Raw genomic sequence first — 22,974 nt, 5'->3', positions numbered from 1 at the left:
CTAAAATGCAACAATCCCATGCAAATGTTAGAAGAAAATATGATTTTAGGGGACTTACAGCTGACCTTTTTTTTATCCTAGGAGATCGAAACTAGGAAAAACTCCATATAATACCACTGATAATAAAAATCTAATTTTTAAAATGCCAGCAGAGTCAGAGACAAAAAACAAACTGAAGCACAAGAAAATGATAAAAACAGGACCGAAGAAACAACTGCACAGTAAAAATCAAACTGGCAGAAAATCTGACTAAAAACAGCCAGACCTAGTGAACACAGCCTAAATCCAGATAGTCTTTGCCAACAAAAGGCAGCAAGTCAGGCCCCAAGTGCACCAAAAATGAAGCAGAAACGGAGTTACACACTGCACTTCATACACCCACACAAAATATGAGCACATGCTTTACTGATTTTGCATTCTAGCAAAAGAGATTTCAATGGAAATCTAGTCATTGTGCTACAGTCGAGATGGTCCTCACTGCAGAACACAAGATCCAGATCGAGCTCCTCCCACCTTACATATACCTAAACCTACCCATCTCCACCCCCTGATCCCTAAACCCATCCATCTCCACCCCTAGATGTGGATCCAACCACGCTCCCTGGATCGTGTGTTCTGCAGCGAGGGGCTACTGCTACAGTTTGCAGCAAGAAGCTGTATTTCTTGGCTGTGTACTTGCAGTTATATATTCAGCCACGAGGGGGTAGTGTGTTTACTAGATGTGTTTATGATTACATTTGTTGTGTGATCTGGGGCTTGTTTCATAAAACAAGTTTACCAAATAAGCCAGGTTATTTTGAACTAAATCAACTGACAATAAATCAGACTAACTGAAATAAACCTGGCTTAACTTGTTTTATGAAACAGCCCTGATGAGAAACTTGACCTTTCCACACAGACAGAAAGATAATTAGCTCATAAAATTGTTTAACCCTACAGGAAGTAATCATGACTATAAAATTAAGAGCTCAGGTGATGGGTACTAATTGTTTAACTGTCTGAAATTATGTAGACTGGTTAAACTAGCTGTGAAATGACCATTTTGAGGATGTTCCACAAAGGAAATGATTCATTAATAAATAAGTGAAGTGAAAAAAAGACTGTTACATTAGATGCATAACTTGATACCCTCCCAAACATGCTTTATTTTCGTCAACATGAAATACCACAATGCAACAGTTTTATTTGTGCACGCTCATGATATTACCAACAATAAGACCAAAAAAATATTTCCAGCATGTTTTTTTTTTTTCTCATATTAGGAATAAAAAAAAATAATATTTTGCTTTTAAACTTACATTCTCAAAGTCAGGAACATACAAGAGCTTAAAGGAATAACATCACACAAAACTGAATATTGTGCTAGCATTTACTCACCCTTATGTCTTTCCAAACCTTTATGACTTACTTTCCTCTGTGGAACACAAAAGGAGATATTTTAGCTAATGTCCATGCTGCTCTTTTCCATAAAAGCTCCACAGAAATAGTCCACGTGACTATAGTATGATTTAAAGCTGCAAGATTCTGGAAAAATTGAGAACCACGATTTTTTTTGTCTCACAATCCTCCCGTGATTCTGAACTAAACAAAATAATGTGACAAAATATTATTGTTCTGCAGTCACGATTTAAATCACACAGATTTGAATGCTCCAGTATGATTTGTTAATAAGGTTTAATAGACACGAGCGAATTGCTGTCATATAAAAATGGGATTGCATGGGTGTTTGAATCGAGATTGCGATCTTTTTACGATTAATCGTGCAGCTCTAGTATGATTATATTTCTGAAGTCATGCTATAGCTTTGTGTGAGGAACAGACTGATATTTAAGTTACTTGAAAATAATCCACCCATTGTAGCTCTTAAAGTCTCTATTAATGTCAAACCTGATGTGACGAGTCTTGAAGCAACACTTTTGATTTCACACGAAGCTGTCGTATTGTATGAACAAACTGTACTTTGTTCTGTACAGTGATATTTATGCTTCGTGAAGGTTTTATTGTGCTGGATTGTCTATGAAAATGAAAATAAATCGTTAAAGAAAGTGAAACAGAGGTGAGTAAATGAAGACAGCATTTTCATTTCTGTGTCCCTTTTGGAATAAACTGACTGAATCGTTAATTAGTCACGAACAACGCAAAATATGTAGAACTGCTGTGCCAACACAAGTCTCGACTCGTGGTAAATGTCTTGCGAAATAACTATAATTACTGGGAAACAAGCGTCAGATCCTTGAAGCTGAAGTCACAGACGAGGGAGAGGTGATCTGAAGGGTAGTTATAGGAAGGAAGCCTATTGGCTCCGATTTGTTCGGCTGTAGGAAAGTCCAGAACCGCATTAACATCAAACGCTCTTTGCGAATACCACACGTAATCCAGCGTGTGGCAGCTCTCGCCACTGGGCCTGATCTTCCATGTTGTGTAAGGAGGCTCGCTTTTCCCATCTGTACTCAAATGCTTATACGCACTGTCCAATCCCAGACTAGATGTTGCGAAATTCCTATAGACGTCTTCTGACGGCTCGGCATTAAAATCGCCACATACGATCAGAGGAACGTCGGTGTCGTTTTTTTCTTCGGTCTCCATTCTCTGTGCAACGTTTCGTAGGTTCTGTAGCAGATCCGAGCCCTGTGCGCTGCGTAGGACCTCCCAACCACTCCGTGCCTTCAAGTGCGTCACCGCAACACAAAACGCACGTTCTGTTGCTCGGCAGCGTAGAGCGGCGATGATCGCCACCTGATTGGTCTTCAACATCATGGTGGACAGTCGTAGGTGTGTTGTGTTTAGTGACTGGAAGCGTTTGTGATTGAAGAACAGAGCACAGCCATCTGGGCCGTTGTTGTTCTCCACGTACAGACATGGAGACCACGGTTTGGGGCAGAAACTGCTCTGGTAGCCCAAACTTGCCAGGACAGGCTGAAACATGTCAAAGTAGTGATCAACTTCCTGTAGGCAAATGATGTCAGGTCTATATGTTAGGATCTCCTGCAGGATCAAATACTTCCTTTCAGCCCAGTTCAGAGCATCCATGGGGCACTGCACAAAACTGTCCATGCCTTCACCTAATGCTGCAATAGGACAGAGAGGAGGTGGGGTGGGGGGGGTTTAAAAAAAAATTACTGTAAATCATCCCAACTGAAGAAATTCCAAACAAGTAACCTTTTCTTTTACAATTTGTGAAAAAATTACCTTGTCACAGTTTTTAATATCATTTCAATATTCTTACAGTTTTATCAATATTTACTGAATTAGTTTTAATTTTTATATTTTCTGTTTTCAAATTATAGTTTGAGTAATTCTGTTTAATTATTATCAACAACAACAACAACAACGTTTTATAAAGATTTAGTTTTTTAAATCAAATTAAACGAAACGAAAATGAGAGAAATCTGCCTTGTTTTTTAATATTTTATTTTTAGTTAAAATTTTTGGCGTAAATAACAATTTTTAAAAGTGGTTTAGTTTTAGTTAACTATAATAACCCCGCCTTAGCTCATCAAGGATAAAATAAACTGATCAAAGTGACAAAAAAGACTTTTACATTGTAACAAAAATAAATAAAAAACAAAGTCTGCTCCTCAGTATTAATCAAAGAATCCTGAAAGTAACAGTTTCCACAAAATTATAAAGAAGCACAACTGTTTTCAACATTTATAATGACATGATTTTTCTTCTTCTTGAGTTCCAGATCAGTTTATTAGAATGATTTCTGAAGAATCATGTGACCCTGAAGACTGGAGTAACGGCTGCTGAATTTTCAGCTTTGCAATCACAGGAATAAATTACATTTTAAAATAGAAAACGGTCATTTTAAATTGTAATATTTCACAATATTACTATTTTTACTGTAATTTTGATCAAATAAATGCAGCCTTGTTAAGCATAAGAGACTTCTTTTCAAAGAGTCTTACAACAGACAAATTTTTTGAATAGTGGTGTATAATTTTAAACAAGTCATATGTCATTCAGTGTCATTTCTTTATGAAGATAAAGATTTATACCTTGTGCAAGTACATTCCACTGCATAACTCTGATCGTCTGCCTGGCGTCTCCATGCCCGGTCTGAACGAAAGCTCTCTGCAGCTGGGCTGGCCGGTTTCTCAAAACCTCTTTACATTCCTGCAACAGCTCCAAAGGGTCCGCCGGGTCTTGATCCAGATCCAGATCCAGATCGTTACCTGGATTGTAAGTGGAGTCACACGGGTGAGGGAGAGCAGGTCTGCTGACGGTCTTAGCCAGGGCACTGTAGAGACTGCTAGTGCTGCTGCCCATGGAACATGCTGAAAGAAACAAAACAACTATCACATCAGGATCACCAACTCTCTTTAAAAAAATGATAAAATAAAGAACAACACCTGTCGCGTTGCTGCAAATAGCCGTCAGTGTAAACACACCTTTACAATGAGCAGTTGTGCTGAACTAAATCAGGCTTTGCCACCTATTTCCACTTTAACATTCTATCCTGTATCTTCTTCAAATAGGACAAGCAAACACATGGTTAACTCGTTTATACTGAGAGCAGCAAGTAGGACCGGCCAGACAGACATGAGTTGTATAAAACACGTCGCACCCAGAGCTGAGAGGCGTTCATGCATGTAATAGCTCCATTGATCTCAAGGTCTCGGTAACATACAAGTTGGTATTGCTATTTGATACCATCATTGCACCATGGTATCAACAAACACAGTACTACTTTGTAAAGTTGGCTACAAACAGTTTTAAATAACACTATTCACTTCTAATCTAAAAATTGTCCACTTATGACTTCAATATATTATTTTGGGTTCACCTCAAGTCCTCAAAACACAACTGGAGTTAAAACCAAGTGGCCCTAATAGAAAGCTAAACATTAAAATGACCTAACCAACCAATAAAAATGACATTTATCATTAGAATGATATGAATCTTACCAACAACATCCATCATTTTCAGGTCTGGATTTCGAGTCTGTATTACAGCAGTGTGTGTGTTTGTTGTAAGGTTGTGTGAGCGATGTTCAGCAGAAATGCACAACTGGCTGCGTGTGTTAAACTGCTTCTGACAGAATGAGATTACAGACTTGAGACGTCAGAAGACCATATGGATGCACACACACCGAGTACACAGGTCAGAAGGGTGGCCTTGGGTACATAAAGCAACTATGTCACCACATGTGGTTTTTGCACCTCACGGCTCACGCTATATGCATTTTAGTACCAACGCAAAATGCTGACGTCAATATTTTTCTTGCAAAAGTGTTATACATAACATATGGTGTAATTTGTTTAATGGCGACTGTCTCTAACGCTGTGCTTTGGCATTCAGGAAGTTGGGCAAGGTTACAGCGTTAGCGTTTTGTACATTTCCAATAATCTGTAGTCACCTAATTTTTAGCACGCATTTGATGTTACGAAGTCAGCATGTGATTATGATATGCTTCAGAAAACACAAATGTCGATTTAATCATTCTAACACGTTTACTACAGTTTTACTGTCTCATGCTAAATTACTTAATACGGATCATTTGAAATCTCTGACAAAATGTGCCATGGTTGAAAAAAAGTTTGAGGTCAGTATTTCATTTTATTTTTTACTTTTATTCAGCAAGGACACATGAAACTGATTGAAAGGTGACAGTAAATACATTGATAACGCTACAAAAGACTGAAAAATAAATAAATGAATGCTGTGTGACATCTCTATTCATCATAGAGTCCTCCAAAGTGTATCAAAAGCAAAAATTGTAATAGTATTTATCACTATTATTGCTTTTACTGTATTATTATTATTTTTTTCACCAAATAAATGCAGTCTTGGTGAGCATAATAGACTTCTTTCAAAAATATTTAAAAAGCTTACTGACCCCAAACTTTTGAATGGCAAAATTCTGGTGCCCATGGGAAAAGTAGAAATATAGGCCTAAACAAATTTAAAAATTATGATTTACAGGCCTGGAAAAGCCATGGAAATTAGCCTAATAAATTATTTAAAAGTCACAGACATTGCATAGTGAATACACATTTTTGTAGTTGTATTCAGTCAGATTGGCTGGATTTTTCTTCTAAACATAACCTTTAAACAATTTTTTTTTTTAATGGAAATAGATTGGTATGTGAATATGGTCCTATATGGATTCAGTATATCAAAAGTACCATAACACTGCAATTTGACACCATCACTCCACCATGGTACTGCCGGGATGTAAGGGAGTATCATATCTTTCTGGACAATATTGTGCTAATACACCTCAGGTGTCACTCAACATTAAGTTTGAGGTCATGCTTAAAAGCCACAGATCAAAAATAGCTTCATCCACACAAACAGAATGTGGGGAAGTACAGCAACACTATTATTACAGATGAAAAGTTAGATCAATACGACTCTACTAAAGGGTTAACGTGGCACTGCAAGAAAAAGATCCACCGCATGCATGTTGTAATAATTGAAGATATTCTCTTATCTCATTCTAGCTTCATTCATGAGATTAATAAAATCTCCTGCAGTTTGACTCCTAGTTAACCTGCTTCTGTGCCATAAAAGAAGCTGTTTATTGTAAGTGACAGCTGAAGCGGTCATGAGAAATCATACAAGATAAGATATAATGACATTTGTGTTTCTACATAAAGTACCTGTCTATACTTGCCACTTCATGTGCATTCACTTTCATAAAATCATGAAAAGACTATGGCTGCATGCCATAAAAAATGCTGGGTTAAACATGGATAAACCCAGCAATTGGGTTGTTTTGACTCAGAGTTTGGGTTACTGCCCAGAAGGTTGGGTTAAACATTTAACCCAACTGTTGGTTGAAAACAACCCAACCGCTGGGTTTGTCCATAATTTACCCAGAGCTGGGTTGTATTTAACCCAGTATTTTTTAGAGTGTACCTATACAGTAGGTGAAAAACAGTATTGGGGAAGAGTAGTATGTCAGAATTCAAAGTATTCATAAAACAGTAGGTGATGGATCTGATGGATGCTTTACAATCCCATGAGGCCACAGGAAAGGAGTTGTGAATGGCAGTGTAGCAAGAGCTACATGAGAACATCATGAATGTAGTACATCGACATTACATTCCTACTACACACTTCCGTAATTATATATAGAAACACAACTTTTAACAGTCACAAAGTAAGTGTAGATGGAATGTGTGAACTCAACTACAGTAGTCAACATCTGAAGTGGATCAAAAAAGTTAATCAAAGTTGTCCCAAGACAAGAATGCATTTTGGTTTTAGGACAACTTTGATGAAAGGTTTTGATCCACTTCAAAAGTCGATTAATATAGATACCAATCCAATCACTCAAAATGCATTAAGGTGTAAATACCCTCAAAAGATGTTCTAATCTGAATCAGTTTCAGTTATTTAAACAGTAACACAATTGCAAACGTACTATTGTATACACAGAGCAGTTGTACAAACAAATATTATCACGTAAATTAAGTTTCAGACAAAAACGGTCAATGAAACGAAGTTCAAAATGAAGCAAAAACATCAATCAAAAATGTATCAAGAACGAGTCATTGAATCATACAAGAAAGGAAACGCCATTGATGTGTGTTTCTCAGTGACACTAACCATGCTTTGGCATTGGCATTGGCATTGTTTGGAACTGGCAATATTGTGTCTAAAAGTGTAAGTTACTCAGTATTATCTTCATTGAACTGTTTTATAAAATCAATATCACTCTTAGTGCTGATATGATTATGAATACCATACATTTTCACATCGAAGCACCACTAACTAAACAGAGACCATCACAAGAGATAGTGAAGGACATGCAGCATGATTTGTGATTCATTTGCCTACGTTACAGTTCATGGAGGTAGTTTGGAGAGCAGTGTGAAACCAATAATGTGCGCTGCGCAGACCGATCATCGATGAAACAGAAACAAACAAATACAGAGAAGACGTAAAGGACGACACAGCGCATACATTCAAGGTAAGCGTAGCCGATTTTGTCACTCACCAGATTGGATTCAAACACTGAATATTCCTCTTGTAGCTCGGTTATTGCGATCTGTCTCCTTTTGGAAACATAAGTGACCTCCTGGAGCATACACAAGGCACAAAAACAGCTGTAAACTAACGCAAGGTCATAGGACCAGTGATTCCTGATGAACGGTGTTGCACTGCTCTCTGCTGGATTGAGGTGGTAATGCATGTACAAACACAGGATTCGTCCTCAAGGGGGCGCCTGCATTCAAATCTCTCTAGGGTTTTGTGTCCTGCTATAAGAGACACAGTGGAGATCAAAATTCTTGAATAACCTGCAGTTTCCTAAATTTGGAGGTCACTGCTTAATCATATTTAAAGTTATCAAAACAGGAGTAAAAGCAGTTTTTAAGCATATTTCATGAGTTAAATATATTCTGAAGCACATTATAAAAACGCTAATCCAAATTAGAGAACACTTTCAGATACCTCCCAGTTATTGATGTTATTCTGGCACCTGGTGCTAATTGCCTTATTGATTATCTGATGAACCCTATTTAACCGGCAGCCTAACTTTCCAGTTTTCACTGGCTTTGCAAGATGTACATCTATTCTAAAGTGATTGAAACCCTCCAGCGGCTTGTCTAGATGAAGGACAAATGGATGACCTGTCCAGCCATCGCAAGAGAAGATGGTTGTTCCAAATCTTTGATTTCTATAATATTGCATCTTTACAATGTCACTCACTCATTCAAGCCCGCCAAAAAGGCTGGTCATCCACAAAAGACGAATGCACGAGAGGACAGGATAATGCAGAGAATCTCAACAGGCAATCAGTTCAACACTGCAGCTGTAATTGCTAGCCAGTTCATCGCTGAACAGAGTAAGGATCTCTCTCGCCATACAGTGTCTCGACCTTTAAGAGAATTTGGACTGAAAGCCCTCTCCCTCTCATCAGCAGAAAGAATCAAAAGGCTACACTAGCCTTTGTTGAGGAGCATGTTGTGTAGACAGAGGAGGACTGGTCCAAACTTCACTTAAGTGATAAAAGCAAGTTAGTTTGTAAAACATTGTTCTACTAACTAATGGTATAGCCACAACTAAAATTCTTTCAAATTTTGAACAATGATGATTACATTATTTTAGAAAAAAAATCAAGTGTTCATAAATTGTTCTCTAATTTGGTTCTCCACTGTAGATACACTAGATTCTAGAATGTAATTTAAATGTTATTTTCAAGCATTAGTAACCGAGATAGAAATATAAATTTATTCCAGCGGTCTCCCTATTTTTATATTTTTTTACTCCGTTCTTCCATCCTGAACAGCTCTGAGAAACTTTTTTAATAACCTTTATTAAACTTCTTCAAATAGCAAATAATGCAATAAAAAAAAACAATAAATCCAAGCAGCATAAAAAATTATAAAAGCATATTACTGCCGGGCTGTAATATGGTTGTATTACAACTCAGCTGTTGTCCAAGCAGCATAAAAAAAAAAAAGTATAAAAGCATATTTTCAACTGGGTGTTGATCAGTATATACTGCAAGTACTTTAGAGAGTTTTAAGGCATTCCTTTTTTCAGCTGCTATAATTGCTTCCATGTTAGCCTGTTGACTCAGTTGGTTAGAGCCGGGTGTGTCTCACTCGTACTCGAAAGTGAAGGTGCGGGCTCTTTGATCGCCCCCTTGTGGCTGGCTGCAGTACAGATCATAAACCACACCCTCTCCATGTAAACGAATGGGACTTGAGTCATAACAAAAAAATGTATTACACTTCCAATACAATTTTCCAAAATATGATTTTGGCCATTTAAGGTAGTTGTTATCACACTGATATATGTTCAATTGTTCGTTTTTGTGGTAAGTTTGATTTTAGCTAGTAATTTCATGCTATAAAAACGGGGCGTGTCGTTATGGTTGATTGGGTCTGCGGGAGTTTGGGCGGGAGTTTGATTCTGCGGCTCCACCTCACGAATCTACTGCGCAGACTCTGGCTCCAAACGAATCTCTACTGCGCAGACTCTGGCTCCAAACGAATCTCTACTGCGCAGACTCTGGTTCCAAACGAATCTCTACTGCGCAGACTCTGGCTCCAAACGAATCTCTACTGCGCAGACTCGGGCTCCAAACGAATCTCTACTGCGCAGACTCTGGTTCCAAACGAATCTCTACTGCGCAGACTCTGGCTCCAAATGAATCTCTACTGCGCAGACTCTGGCTCCAAACGAATCTCTACTGCGCAGACTCGGGCTCCAAACGAATCTCTACTGCGCAGACTCTGGTTCCAAACGAATCTCTACTGCGCAGACTCTGGTTCCAAACGAATCTCTACTGCGCAGACTCGGGCTCCAAATGACGTCATTTACTCACGATGGCAGCGGCCATACTGAGATGTTTTGGCTTCACTTTTCTATAATGGAAGGAAGCGGAGACGCGTCGTCCATCGTTTTTTACAGTTTGTGGTTAGAGCATGGTGCCAATAACACCAAGGTTGTGGGTTTGATCCCCATACAGGCCAGCCTCTTTTGTTCTCTGGGAGCTCAGCTCTGCTCTTCTGGCAAAGTGAACGGTGGTCTCTCGGAAATCCCTGCTCGCTAAACGGCTAGCAGTGGTGGACGAAATAGCTCAGCTGGGAGAGACAGGCTGAAGATCTAAAGGTCCCTGGTTTGATCCTGGGTTTCGCAAGATGTTCCCTGTCTTTGCCTTTTGGTCGAGGGGGCCAATGCCCAAAATTCCCAGGGATCCAACCCCTCTGTCTAACTGCTTCCCCACAGCCACGGCGCTATCTGCCTCCCAGACGGCCACCAACGAAGCAGTGGTGGTTCCATGGTGTAATGGTTAACACTCTGGACCTAGTGATCCGAGTGATCTAGTGATCCGAGCTCAAATCTGTATGCTTTCTTGCGGCAGAAAAATAAAAAGATTGGTGGTGCTGCTGCTGGCGAGTCTGTAAGTGATTTTAGTCTTTGAGGCCATGTGAGCGACAGCTGCTCCTGTCAACATTCATGGTGTAATGGTTACCACTCAGGACTCTGAATCCAGCGATCTGGGTTCAAATCTGGGTGGGACCTGCTTTTGTCATGAATGTGTGCAGTACCCGGTCCAAAAAACCTTTAGGCAGCAGTGAGCCCCAAGAGCTCATGTTGGGAGCATAACGTCAAAGCGTAGTCTGTCTCTTTATAGGGCAAAAAAAGCATAAAAGGGCAGCTTGGAGAATGCGGGCATCGATCCCGCTTGCACCTACTGCATCCCACCGACTGAGCCAAAGTAAGCCCAAAGTAAGCCCGCATGAGCCAATCGCATGTCTCGCTGTGGCTTACTTTTAACCAATCGCGTGTCTCTCTGTGGCTTACTTTTGACCAATCGCGTGTCTCTCTGTGGCTTACTTTTGACCAATCGCATGTCTCTCTGTGGCTTACTTTTGACCAATCGCATGTCTCTCTTGGCTTACTTTTGACCAATCACGTGTCTCTCTGTGGCTTACTTTTGACCAATCGCGTGTCTCTCTCGTGTGGCTTACTTTTGACCAATCGCATGTCTCTCTGTGGCTTACTTTTGACCAATTGCGTGTCTCTCTGGGGCTTACGTTTGACCAATCGCGTGTCTCTCTGGGGCTTACTTTTGACCAATCGAGTGTCTCTCTGTGGCTTACTTTTGACCAATCACGTGTCTCTCTGCGGCTTACTTTTGACCAATCACGTGTCTCTCTGTGGCTTACTTTTGACCAATCACGTGTCTCTCAGTGGCTTACTTTTGACCAATCACGTGTCTCTCTGCGGCTTACTTTTGACCAATCACGTGTCTCTCTGTGGCTTACTCTTGACCAATCGCGTGTCTCTCTGCAGCTTACTTTTGACCAATCACGTGTCTCTCTGTGGCTTACTTTTGACCAATCACGTGTCTCTCTGCGGCTTACTTTTGACCAATCACGTGTCTCTCTGTGGCTTACTTTTGACCAATCGCGTGTCTCTCTGCAGCTTACTTTTGACCAATCGCGTGTCTCTCTCGTGTGGCTTACTTTTGACTAATCGCCACCGGCCGCTATTATTGTCATCTTTGAAACAGGTAAGGCAATGGTTTACTTCATTATTGAATATCACTCATTATTTGTTCGTACACAGTGTGCATTTTTTGGAAAATTAAATTTAGCTAGCTAGCATGTAACGTTATAGCACACATTTTCTTCAGTACCAGTGAACCTGTAACTTTTCCCACGATATACAGAAAACATGTCGCTACTGATCAGATAAGTTAAAATCATCGGCCGTCCGTTAATTAAGTTATATTGCTGTCAAAAATTATGTGTGTATTGTGTGCAAAGTCATGATTTATAACTACTTTATACTACACCAGGCGCATGACGTAAACGTTCCGTACGCATGCAATCAATCACGCCTCTTGAGATTCTGGGTCCTATGACTGAATTACTTAGATTTGGTATTAATACTAGTGACCTCCTCCCCACCCCTGCCCCCCAAATTACATTAAAACTTGTGTTTGAGGAACCTAATAAAATTGATTAATAATAATATTAAGTAATTATTAATAATATTGTTATTAATAATAACAACAACAACAATTATTATTATTGTAGCTGTTGTTGCTTTAATTATAAAAATGAAGACAAATATATTACTTTTATATTATAATTGGTCTGTAAAATAAAATAGGAATATTTGATAATATGAAATAAAAATAATTTTAATGCATTATATTATAAGTAAATAATTAAAATAATGTTATTTATGGTACAAGTTACAATACTAATATTTATGGAATAAATTCCTCTTTTTCAAATGTTCAAACCCTCCTGCTTTTCACATGTTAAATTCATGCTTTTAATTTTAATTGATTTTTTATTATTGTCAGACTCTATGCAAATGTGTAAATAAACTAAACTTAGCACACATTGCATTTCAAAAACCAGATCATATTATGTGATTATCTTGCAGCATATTATTAACTACAGCTATTAAAAACTTTTTTTGTTAATTGAAAGAAAGATATTAAATGAGAAAGTTAAACTAAATAAAAATATGAAATAAAATGAAGCACTAAAATTACTAACTGAATTTTTTTTTTACCTAAATAGTGATTGAAAAAAAAAAAACATGACAAAAAGAATGAATATTGAACTAAAATTAAAATAAAGACTGAAAATATAAAGCTAATTTAAAATATTAATAAAAACTGTAAAAGCATATAAAAAAATACTAAACTAACACAGTTGTGCTGCCCCATTTATTTATTTTAATTTTACACTGTGTGCACAGTCATGGTTTAAGATGACAGCATTGGAAACAGAAGGAAATTTCAGACTTCAAATTTGACTTTACATATTTGATATATCAGGGATTCCTGTCCTCTGTAGAAAACTCATCATCAGGCCAGTTTATGGTTATGGCCATGTTTATTACCACAGTAATATGGTTTACATGTAGCTCGTTAAATTATCGTTACACACTTAACGTACAGGTATCTTTCAGATTGCTAGAGGTAATAGTCTCTTTCTGATTTTCATTTCAAAAAATGTACGCATACCCTGTTTTTCCCCACCAATCGGCAACATCAACCCGACTCCTCATGGCGCCATCAGTGGAGGCAAAGCGCCTTGAAAATGTGGCGTCTGGAAGGGCCAAACCTAATGAGGAGGTGCTGGCAGAGGCCAGTTCTTTTGTCAGCACAAACGGTGGAGACCCCAGTGACCAGTTTTTAGTACTGGCTCACTGCAAACTTAAGTTTGGGAAGTACCAGGGCCAGAGATTTAGATGGCTCTTGGAAAACTCTCTGGGGTACGCAGTGTATTTGGTGCTCAGCATTTCCAAAGAGATAGCGCAAAAAAACCCTGTCACAAAATAAACAAAACTGTTCCTACAGTACACTTCTCATATTAGAGAAATGGCAGAAGAAGTGGAGAAGTATGAGAGGAAGCAGGAAATGCAAGCAGAAGCCCAGGCAACTGGAGACCAGGGCTACTTGATAGTGGAGTTTGGTGACTTCCGGGGCTGGTCCATGAAGGATGTTTATGAAGACCAGAGCAAGGAGGCCCAAGCCCTCATCAGGTACCTGCTTAAGGCAGATGCCAGGCCCAACACCAACATGGCCATTTTCAAGACGTATGTCCTGAAAAGACGGGCTTCTGCTGTGGGCGCCAGTGTACGTCAGCCTGCACATCCAACTGCAGCCTCCAGTGCCTCTGCACCTCCACCTGCAGCCATCCGAGCTGGTGTACAGCAGACCGTGAAAGCGCTGCTGGCACGTGGCAAACATTCACAGTTGGCGAGAAAACTCTAAACCCTGTGAATAGAAGTGTGAATACTGAATTTTCCCTACAGAAGTTCTACATGTATTCATTATGGCAAACTTGTCCACTTTGTCTGTTTCCAGATCCATTACTGCAGTCCACTTTACCTCCTCCAGCAACAGAACTCCCAGCCCGAAGCTCCACACTGGCCCAAAGGCAGCTTTTCGCTACTGGTAAGCAAGCACCGTCTTACATACGTTTGTCTCTGTTTATTGTTCAGAGTAATAGTTTTAACATTTGTGCTCCAGGCACTTCCGTTCCCACTGCTGAAGATGATAATGAGGAGCTGGTATTTGCTGCATCACAATGTGAAGCACAGCTAAATACAGGCGTGGCATATGACACAAATGCACATATTAAAAGAATGTTTTGTGAAAACACTGAGAAGCATTATTTTAGAAAAAAAAAAAAATCTTTAAATATTTTTTGTTTACAATACAGAATTATGTCACATCAAGCCTCAAGCGGGATGCATTCTTTGAGTGCACTTATTCAAAACCTTAAGGATATTCAAAGGTGTCAGTACATTTATTTGCTTTTCCAAACTTACCCGTTGTTGAACAATCACCGGATAACTTTTTCACACCGCTTGCTCTACTCACTCACTTTTTAGCTCCCCCTCAGCAGATAGGATGGTGGAGATTCTTTGTTCTAATGATTAGAGGGACAGTTGTTTCCTTACTGCATCTGTGTGCATGCTTCATGTCTGTGGGCATCATTACTTTATACTAAATTCATCACACCTCATTCTCATCACACCTCAATAAAGTGCACACTGTGTTCTTTGCTTCTTAACACTAGTACCATTTTCTTCACTAATTATTAATACTTGTCCAAAATTACTGCTTCACAGGCTACTTCATTTGTGGGCTGCATTCATGGCATATTACTATCAAATGCAACAGTCATCCTTATATTGTTTTTGTTACTGTTCACTCAGAGGTCTGTGCCGGCCTGTCTCCATCAGCAGAAGCAGCCAAAACACCAGATCCTGCACATCATCAGCCACCAGCTGAGCTTCCAATTCACTGGAAAGATAATCTTCCACCTTTCCAGCATGAGTGGATCCGGAACACTCTATTTAAAGCCAACCTGCGAACCGTCAAGCCAGAACTAGTGTCCCAGCTGAAGCTTTGGTGGTATCCTCCTCAGCCCCCTTTAATTCACTCTCAGCCACCTGCCTCACCCAACCTCTTCTTCTGTTGGCCCCTTTTCTTATGGATGCCGCTGAAGATGTGGTTGTTTCCTCTTGCCTGTGTTCGCCCAGACTGTGGTAAGCACAGACTTACTGCAGCAGGAATTTACCATACCGTGCGCAAGGTCTTGGACATCGACGGGTGGTATGACCTTGCCACTGAGTATCTGGAATGCAAACGCTACAAAAAGAAATATCCTGCCTGGTCCGAGGACATCTTAGGACAGCTGGATATGGGCCACCGCAGTCAGTTTCCAGCTTTGCTGACATACAGGTCATTCATAACGACAATCGTTCATTATTAGGCGCTTTTATTTGTGTTATTTTTTACCAACCAAAAGCATTTGCATGATTATACTCTTGTTTCCTTAGATACTCATGTGACAACCGGGTGCTGAGGATGATGAGAGAGAGGACACTGGGCAACAGTGTGACTCAGCTTTACAAGAAGCTGATGGAACAGCACAGTGAGGCATGGACACAGCGTGTCCTGCAGTAACTGACTGCCTATGAACCATTCACAAGGTCCTCCCTTGTGCAGCCTCCTCTGTTTGCTGAGCCTCCCCTTTTACCTGCTCTACCTAAACCTAAGTGGATGTTAGCCATGTACGCCAGGGATGTTCTGGGGCGACTGCACGAGGTCAAGGCCAAAATAACATCTGTCTTTGGCTGTGTTCTCAAGATGGACTCCACAAAAAAGGTATTTTTGTCAGACCTGTTTATATCCAGAAATTTTCCAGATATGGATATGTGTGCGTACATAATGAACACAGTTTTTGACCCTTTTATTTTTCCCAATAGGTCACAAAAAAACTTGCCTGGTGCACAAATGTGGGAAACGAACACGGGCAAGTCCTTGTCTATGTGCAGACAGCCGCCGAGGGACATGGACTGGACTCCATGGCAGCTGGCCTGACGAAACGCTACCGGGAGGCAGGAGAGGCAGCCCCAAAAAGTGATGTACGTGGACAGAGATTGCTGCAGTCAGCAAGGCCAGTCTCGGGTGAAGATCATGTTTTCAGAGTGGGATGAGCTTGAAGTGCGCCTCGACATCTGGCATTTCATGCGGCGATTTGCTGCAGGTGTCACGACAGAGGCTCATCCGCTCTTCGGGATCTTCATGGCACGTCTGTCCACGTGCATCTTTCAGTGGGATCCAGAGGATGTGGCTGCTCTTCGCCGTGCAAAGGAGGATGAACTGGCAGCAAAGAAGACTGGCCACATCTCGGAAAGGGTGGTCAGTGCTCGCATTACCCGGAGGGAGTTGGCACTGCACTGCCGGAGGAGGACCAGGGGGCTGGAGGAGACCACCAGATCGATTGGATCACTGATCGATCTGTTTGACAGTGCAGACAGAAAGGACACTCTGGGAGTTCCTCTGCTGGACCACAAACGGATCCAGCAGAAATGGAAGCAACAGCAGAAGCACACTCCGTGTATCCAAGACCCAGAGAACTTTCCGCTCTACATGAAGACGGGGACACTGAAAAAAGGCGGTGTGGAGCTGTGCTGCTACAGGTGTGCCCGTGGCTCTACCTCCTTGGATTCATTCCACCTCTACCTAAACTGTTTTATTCCAGGTATTACATGCATATGAATTGCTCATTTTTCTGTAAAAACTATAAGCACTGTAACTGCTTCCATTACTTTAAAGTAATGTCACATTAATAAATGCAGTTTATAAATTACAGTTATTTTACTGTAGTCTCTAGTAGCTCTGGTTATAATGACAATAATTTTTCATGCAACTACATCACTCTATTACATGTAACAAGTTACTTCATAGCACCTCATGTGTAGTACATATCTTGAGCATATGTGACATATAAAAGCCTTTTTTGTTTATTTAACTTTTAGGAACCAGTGCCGGTGATGCGCATTTTCAGGCCTATCTCCTTGAGGGCTTGATGCGTTGGAATGATGACCGGATGGAAGACGCCATAAAAGGAACGCCCGCTATGTGGTCATATGGGAGTGCCATGAGGGTGGCTGTGGACCAGCTTAGCCAAACAGTCTTTAGGAAGCTCTGGGATGAGCGCTATCGCCCTCCTGGAGCATATTTGGAAAAGTGTGTGAAAAATTGTGTTTTATGGCGGCCCTTCCTGCTTGCGTGCGGGAGCGCAAAGATTGGGCCCCTTCCTCTTACTTTTGACCAATCGCATGTCTCTCTGTGGCTTACTTTTGACCAATCACATGTCTCTCTGTGGCTTACTTTTGACCAATCGCATGTCTCTCTGTGGCTTACTTTTGACCAATCACATGTCTCTCTGTGGCTTACTTTTGACCAATCACATGTCTCTCTGTGGCTTACTTTTGACCAATCGCATGTCTCTCTGTGGCTTACTTTTGACCAATCACGTGTCTCTCTGTGGCTTACTTTTGACCAATCGCTTGTCTCTCTGTGGCTTACTTTTGACCAATCACATGTCTCTCTGTGGCTTACTTTTGACCAATCACGCGTCTCTCTGCGGCTTACTTTTGACCAATCACGTGTCTCTCTGTGGCTTACTTTTGACCAATCGCGTGTCTCTCTGCAGCTTACTTTTGACCAATCGCGTGTCTCTCTCGTGTGGCTTACTTTTGACTAATCGCCACCGGCCGCTATTATTGTCATCTTTGAAACAGGTAAGGCAATGGTTTACTTCATTATTGAATATCACTCATTATTTGTTCGTACACAGTGTGCATTTTTTGGAAAATTAAATTTAGCTAGCTAGCATGTAACGTTATAGCACACATTTTCTTCAGTACCAGTGAACCTGTAACTTTTCCCACGATATACAGAAAACATGTCGCTACTGATCAGATAAGTTAAAATCATCGGCCGTCCGTTAATTAAGTTATATTGCTGTCAAAAATTATGTGTGTATTGTGTGCAAAGTCATGATTTATAACTACTTTATACTACACCAGGCGCATGACGTAAACGTTCCGTACGCATGCAATCAATCACGCCTCTTGAGATTCTGGGTCCTATGACTGAATTACTTAGATTTGGTATTAATACTAGTGACCTCCTCCCCACCCCTGCCCCCCAAATTACATTAAAACTTGTGTTTGAGGAACCTAATAAAATCGATTAATAATAATATTAAGTAATTATTAATAATATTGTTATTAATAATAACAACAACAACAATTATTATTATTGAAGCTGTTGTTGCTTTAATTATAAAAATGAAGACAAATATATTACTTTTATATTATAATTGGTCTGTAAAATAAAATATGAATATTTGATAATATGAAATAAAAATAATTTTAATGCATTATATTATAAGTAAATAATTAAAATAATGTGATTTATGGTACAAGTTACAATACTAATATTTATGGAATAAATTCCTCTTTTTCAAATGTTCAAACCCTCCTGCTTTTCACATGTTAAATTCATGCTTTTAATTTTAATTGATTTTTTATTATTGTCAGACTCTATGCAAATGTGTAAATAAAGTAAACTTAGCACACATTGCATTTCAAAAACCAGATCATATTATGTGATTATCTTGCAGCATATTATTAACTACAGCTATTAAAAACTTTTTTTGTTAATTGAAAGAAAGATATTAAATGAGAAAGTTAAACTAAATAAAAATATGAAATAAAATGAAGCACTAAAATTACTAACTGAATTTTTTTTTTACCTAAATAGTGATTGAAAAAAAAAAACATGACAAAAAGAATGAATATTGAACTAAAATTAAAATAAAGACTGAAAATATAAAGCTAATTTAAAATATTAATAAAAACTGTAAAAGCATATAAAAAAATACTAAACTAACACAGTTGTGCTGCCCCATTTATTTATTTTAATTTTACACTGTGTGCACAGTCATGGTTTAAGATGACAGCATTGGAAACAGAAGGAAATTTCAGACTTCAAATTTGACTTTACATATTTGATATATCAGGGATTCCTGTCCTCTGTAGAAAACTCATCATCAGGCCAGTTTATGGTTATGGCCATGTTTATTACCACAGTAATATGGTTTACATGTAGCTTGTTAAATTATCGTTACACACTTAACGTACAGGTATCTTTCAGATTGCTAGAGGTAATAGTCTCTTTCTGATTTTCATTTAAAAAAATGTACGCATACCCTGTTTTTCCCCACCAATCGGCAACATCAACCCGACTCCTCATGGCGCCATCAGTGGAGGCAAAGCGACTTGAAAATGTGGCGTCTTGAAGGGCCAAACCTAATGAGGAGGTGCTGGCAGAGGCCAGTTCTTTTGTCAGCACAAACGGTGGAGACCCCAGTGACCAGTTTTTAGTACTGGCTCACTGCAAACTTCAGTTTGGGAAGTACCAGGGCCAGAGATTTAGATGGCTCCTGGAAAACTCTCTGGGGTACGCAGTGTATTTGGTGCTCAGCATTTCCAAAGAGATAGCGCAAAAAAACCCTGTCACAAAATAAACAACTGTTCCTACAGTACACTTCTCATATTAGAGAAATGGCAGAAGAAGTGGAGAAGTATGAGAGGAAGCAGGAAATGCAAGCAGAAGCCCGGGCAACTGGAGACCAGGGCTACTTGATAGTGGAGTTTGGTGACTTCCGGGGCCGGTCCATGAAGGATGTTTATGAAGACCAGAGCAAGGAGGCCCAAGCCCTCATCAGGTACCTGGTTAATGCCAGGCCCAACACCAACATGGCCATTTTCAAGACGTATGTCCTGAAAAGACGGGCTTCTGCTGTGGGCGCTAGTGTACGTCAGCCTGCACATCCAACTGCAGCCTCCAGTGCCTCTGCACCTCCACCTGCAGCCATCCGAGCTGGTGTACAGCAGACCGTGAAAGCGCTGCTGGCACGTGGCAAACATTTGTCTCCTTCACAGTTGGCGAGAAAACTCTAAACCCTGTGAGTAGAAGTGTGAATACTGAATTTTCCCTACAGAAGTTCTACATGTATTCATTATGGCAAACTTGTCCACTTTGTCTGTTTCCAGATCCATTACTGCAGTCCACTTTACCTCCTCCAGCAACAGAACTCCCAGCCCGAAGCTCCACACTGGCCCAAAGGCAGCTTTTCGCTACTGGTAAGCAAGCACCGTCTTACATACGTTTGTCTCTGTTTATTGTTCAGAGTAATAGTTTTAACATTTGTGCTCCAGGCACTTCCGTTCCCACTGCTGAAGATGATAATGAGGAGCTGGTATTTGCTGCATCACAATGTGAAGCACAGCTAAATACAGGTGTGGCATATGACACAAATGCACATATTAAAAGAATGTTTTGTGAAAACACTGAGAAGCATTATTTTAGAAAAAATAAAATATAAATATTTTTTGTTTACAATACAGAATTATGTCACATCAAGCCTCAAGCGGGATGCATTCTTTGAGTGCACTTATTCAAAACCTTAAGGATATCCAAAGGTGTCAGTACATTTATTTGCGTTTCCAAACTTACCCGTTGTTGAACAATCACCGGATAACTTTTTCACACCGCTTGCTCTACTCACTCACTTTTTAGCTCCCCCTCAGCAGATAGGATGGTGGAGATTCTTTGTTCTAATGATTAGAGGGACAGTTGTTTCCTTACTGCATCTGTGTGCATGCTTCTTGTCTGTGGGCATCATTACTTTATACTAAATTCATCACACCTCATTCTCATCACACCTCAATAAAGTGCACACTGTGTTCTTTGCTTCTTAACACTAGTACCATTTTCTTCACTAATTATTAATACTTGTCCAAAATTACTGCTTCACAGGCTACTTCATTTGTGGGCTGCATTCATGGCATATTACTATCAAATGCAACAGTCATCCTTATATTGTTTTTGTTACTGTTCACTCAGAGGTCTGTGCCGGCCTGTCTCCATCAGCAGAAGCAGCCAAAACACCAGATCCCGCACATCATCAGCCAGCTGGCCTGATGAAACGCTACCGGGAGGCAGGAGAGGCAGCCCCAAAAGTGATGTACGTGGACAGAGATTGCTGCAGTCAGCACGGCCAGTCTCGGGTGAAGATCATGTTTTCAGAGTGGGATGAGCTTGAAGTGCGCCTCGACATCTGGCATTTCATGCGGCGATTTGCTGCAGGTGTCACGACAGAGGCTCATCCGCTCTACGGGATCTTCATGGCACGTCTGTCCACGTGCATCTTTCAGTGGGATCCAGAGGATGTGGCTGCTCTTCGCCGTGCAAAGGAGGAGGAACTGGCAGCAAAGAAGACTGGCCACATCTCGGAAAGGGTGGTCAGTGCTCGCATTACCCGGAGGGAGTTGGCACTGCACTGCCGGAGGAGGACCAGGGGGCTGGAGGAGACCACCAGATCGATTGGATCACTGATCGATCTGTTTGACAGTGCAGACAGAAAGGACACTCTGGGAGTTCCTCTGCTGGACCACGAACGGATCCAGCAGATATGGAATCAACAGCAGAAGCACGCTCCGTGTATCCAAGACCCAGAGAACTTTCCGCTCTACATGAAGACGGGGACACTGAAAAAAGGCGGTGTGGAGCTGTGCTGCTACAGGTGTGCCCGTGGCTCTACCTCCTTGGATTCATTCCACCTCTACCTAAACTGTTTTATTGCAGGTATTACATGCATATGAATTACAAATTTTTCTGTAAAAACTATAAGCACTGTAACTGCTTCCATTACTTTAAAGTAATGTCACATTAATAAATGCAGTTTATAAATTACAGTTATTTTACTGTAGTCTCTAGTAGCTCTGGTTATAATGACAATAATTTTTCATGCAACTACATCACTCTATTACATGTAACAAGTTACTTCATAGCACCTCATGTGTAGTACATATCTTGAGCATATGTGACATATAAAAGCCTTTTTTGTTTATTTAACTTTTAGGAACCAGTGCCGGTGATGCGCATTTTCAGGCCTATCTCCTTGAGGGCTTGATGCGTTGGAATGATGACCGGATGGAAGACGCCATAAAAGGAACGCCCGCCATGTGGTCATATGGGAGTGCCATGAGGGTGGCTGTGGACCAGCTTAGCCGAACAGTCTTTAGGAAGCTCTGGGATGAGCGCTATCGCCCTCCTGGAGCATATTTGGAAAAGTGTGTGAAAAATTGTGTTTTATGGTCGGCCCTTCCTGCTTGCGTGCGGGAGCGCAAAGATTGGGCCCCTTCCTCATATTAGGTCCAGCCCCATTTTTAAATCCATTCAGAGGCCAACTTTCATTTGTTCACCTTTGAAACTATATTGAGGTGTTTAAGGACTACATTTCTGTAAATCTACATTTGTGTAAATAAAACTTACCTTTAGTAAAAAAAATTATTAAACCAAAATTCAACCTCTTTGTTCTGCCTAAAAACACAAAACTTATCAATGTGACAATCAAAAGCTTGTATTCCTTTTTTTTTTTTTTAATTTCTGTCATTCTGTCAACATTACTATCCGAGCTCTGAGAAAAGTTAGAGGTAACATTTGACAACACTTCCTATCTTCCTAAATTAGATTTACTTATTCCCACAAATCGGTTCTTTTAAACAGTTCGGAACAGATTCAGAAATGATTTTACACCATGACGTCAAATATTACACCATTATGCTAGTATGTGAATTCTGAAACGCTCTCTAAGTTAA

At 40.2% G+C, this 22,974-nt stretch overlaps 2 protein-coding genes across 2 annotated transcripts; one reads left to right on the top strand and one right to left on the bottom strand.

Moving 5' to 3' along the window:
• Positions 1-1,110: 1,110 nt before the first annotated feature.
• On the bottom strand, positions 1,111-8,123 carry LOC306873314 (nocturnin-like). The gene is made up of 3 exons (XM_079422527.1): positions 7,952-8,123; positions 4,002-4,280; positions 1,111-3,068 (listed from the first exon to the last, which is right to left on the bottom strand). Exons 2-3 carry the CDS (start codon positions 4,270-4,272, stop codon positions 2,209-2,211), a joined length of 1,131 nt encoding a protein of 376 aa, XP_079278653.1. The 5' UTR covers positions 4,273-4,280; positions 7,952-8,123; the 3' UTR covers positions 1,111-2,208.
• Positions 8,124-19,570: 11,447 nt separating this feature from the next.
• LOC306872415 (uncharacterized protein) lies at positions 19,571-22,655 on the top strand. Its single transcript, XM_079420947.1, has 6 exons — positions 19,571-20,276; positions 20,365-20,454; positions 20,530-20,610; positions 20,719-20,793; positions 21,218-21,958; positions 22,236-22,655. The coding sequence occupies exons 5-6, from the start codon at positions 21,295-21,297 to the stop codon at positions 22,526-22,528; spliced, it is 957 nt and encodes a 318-aa protein (XP_079277073.1). The 5' UTR covers positions 19,571-20,276; positions 20,365-20,454; positions 20,530-20,610; positions 20,719-20,793; positions 21,218-21,294; the 3' UTR covers positions 22,529-22,655.
• Positions 22,656-22,974: the final 319 nt, after the last annotated feature.

Source organism: Barbus barbus, assembly GCF_936440315.1.
Source record: "Barbus barbus genome assembly, chromosome: 7".
Classification (NCBI taxonomy): domain Eukaryota; kingdom Metazoa; phylum Chordata; class Actinopteri; order Cypriniformes; family Cyprinidae; genus Barbus; species Barbus barbus.
This window is presented reverse-complemented; position numbering and strand designations above follow the sequence as displayed.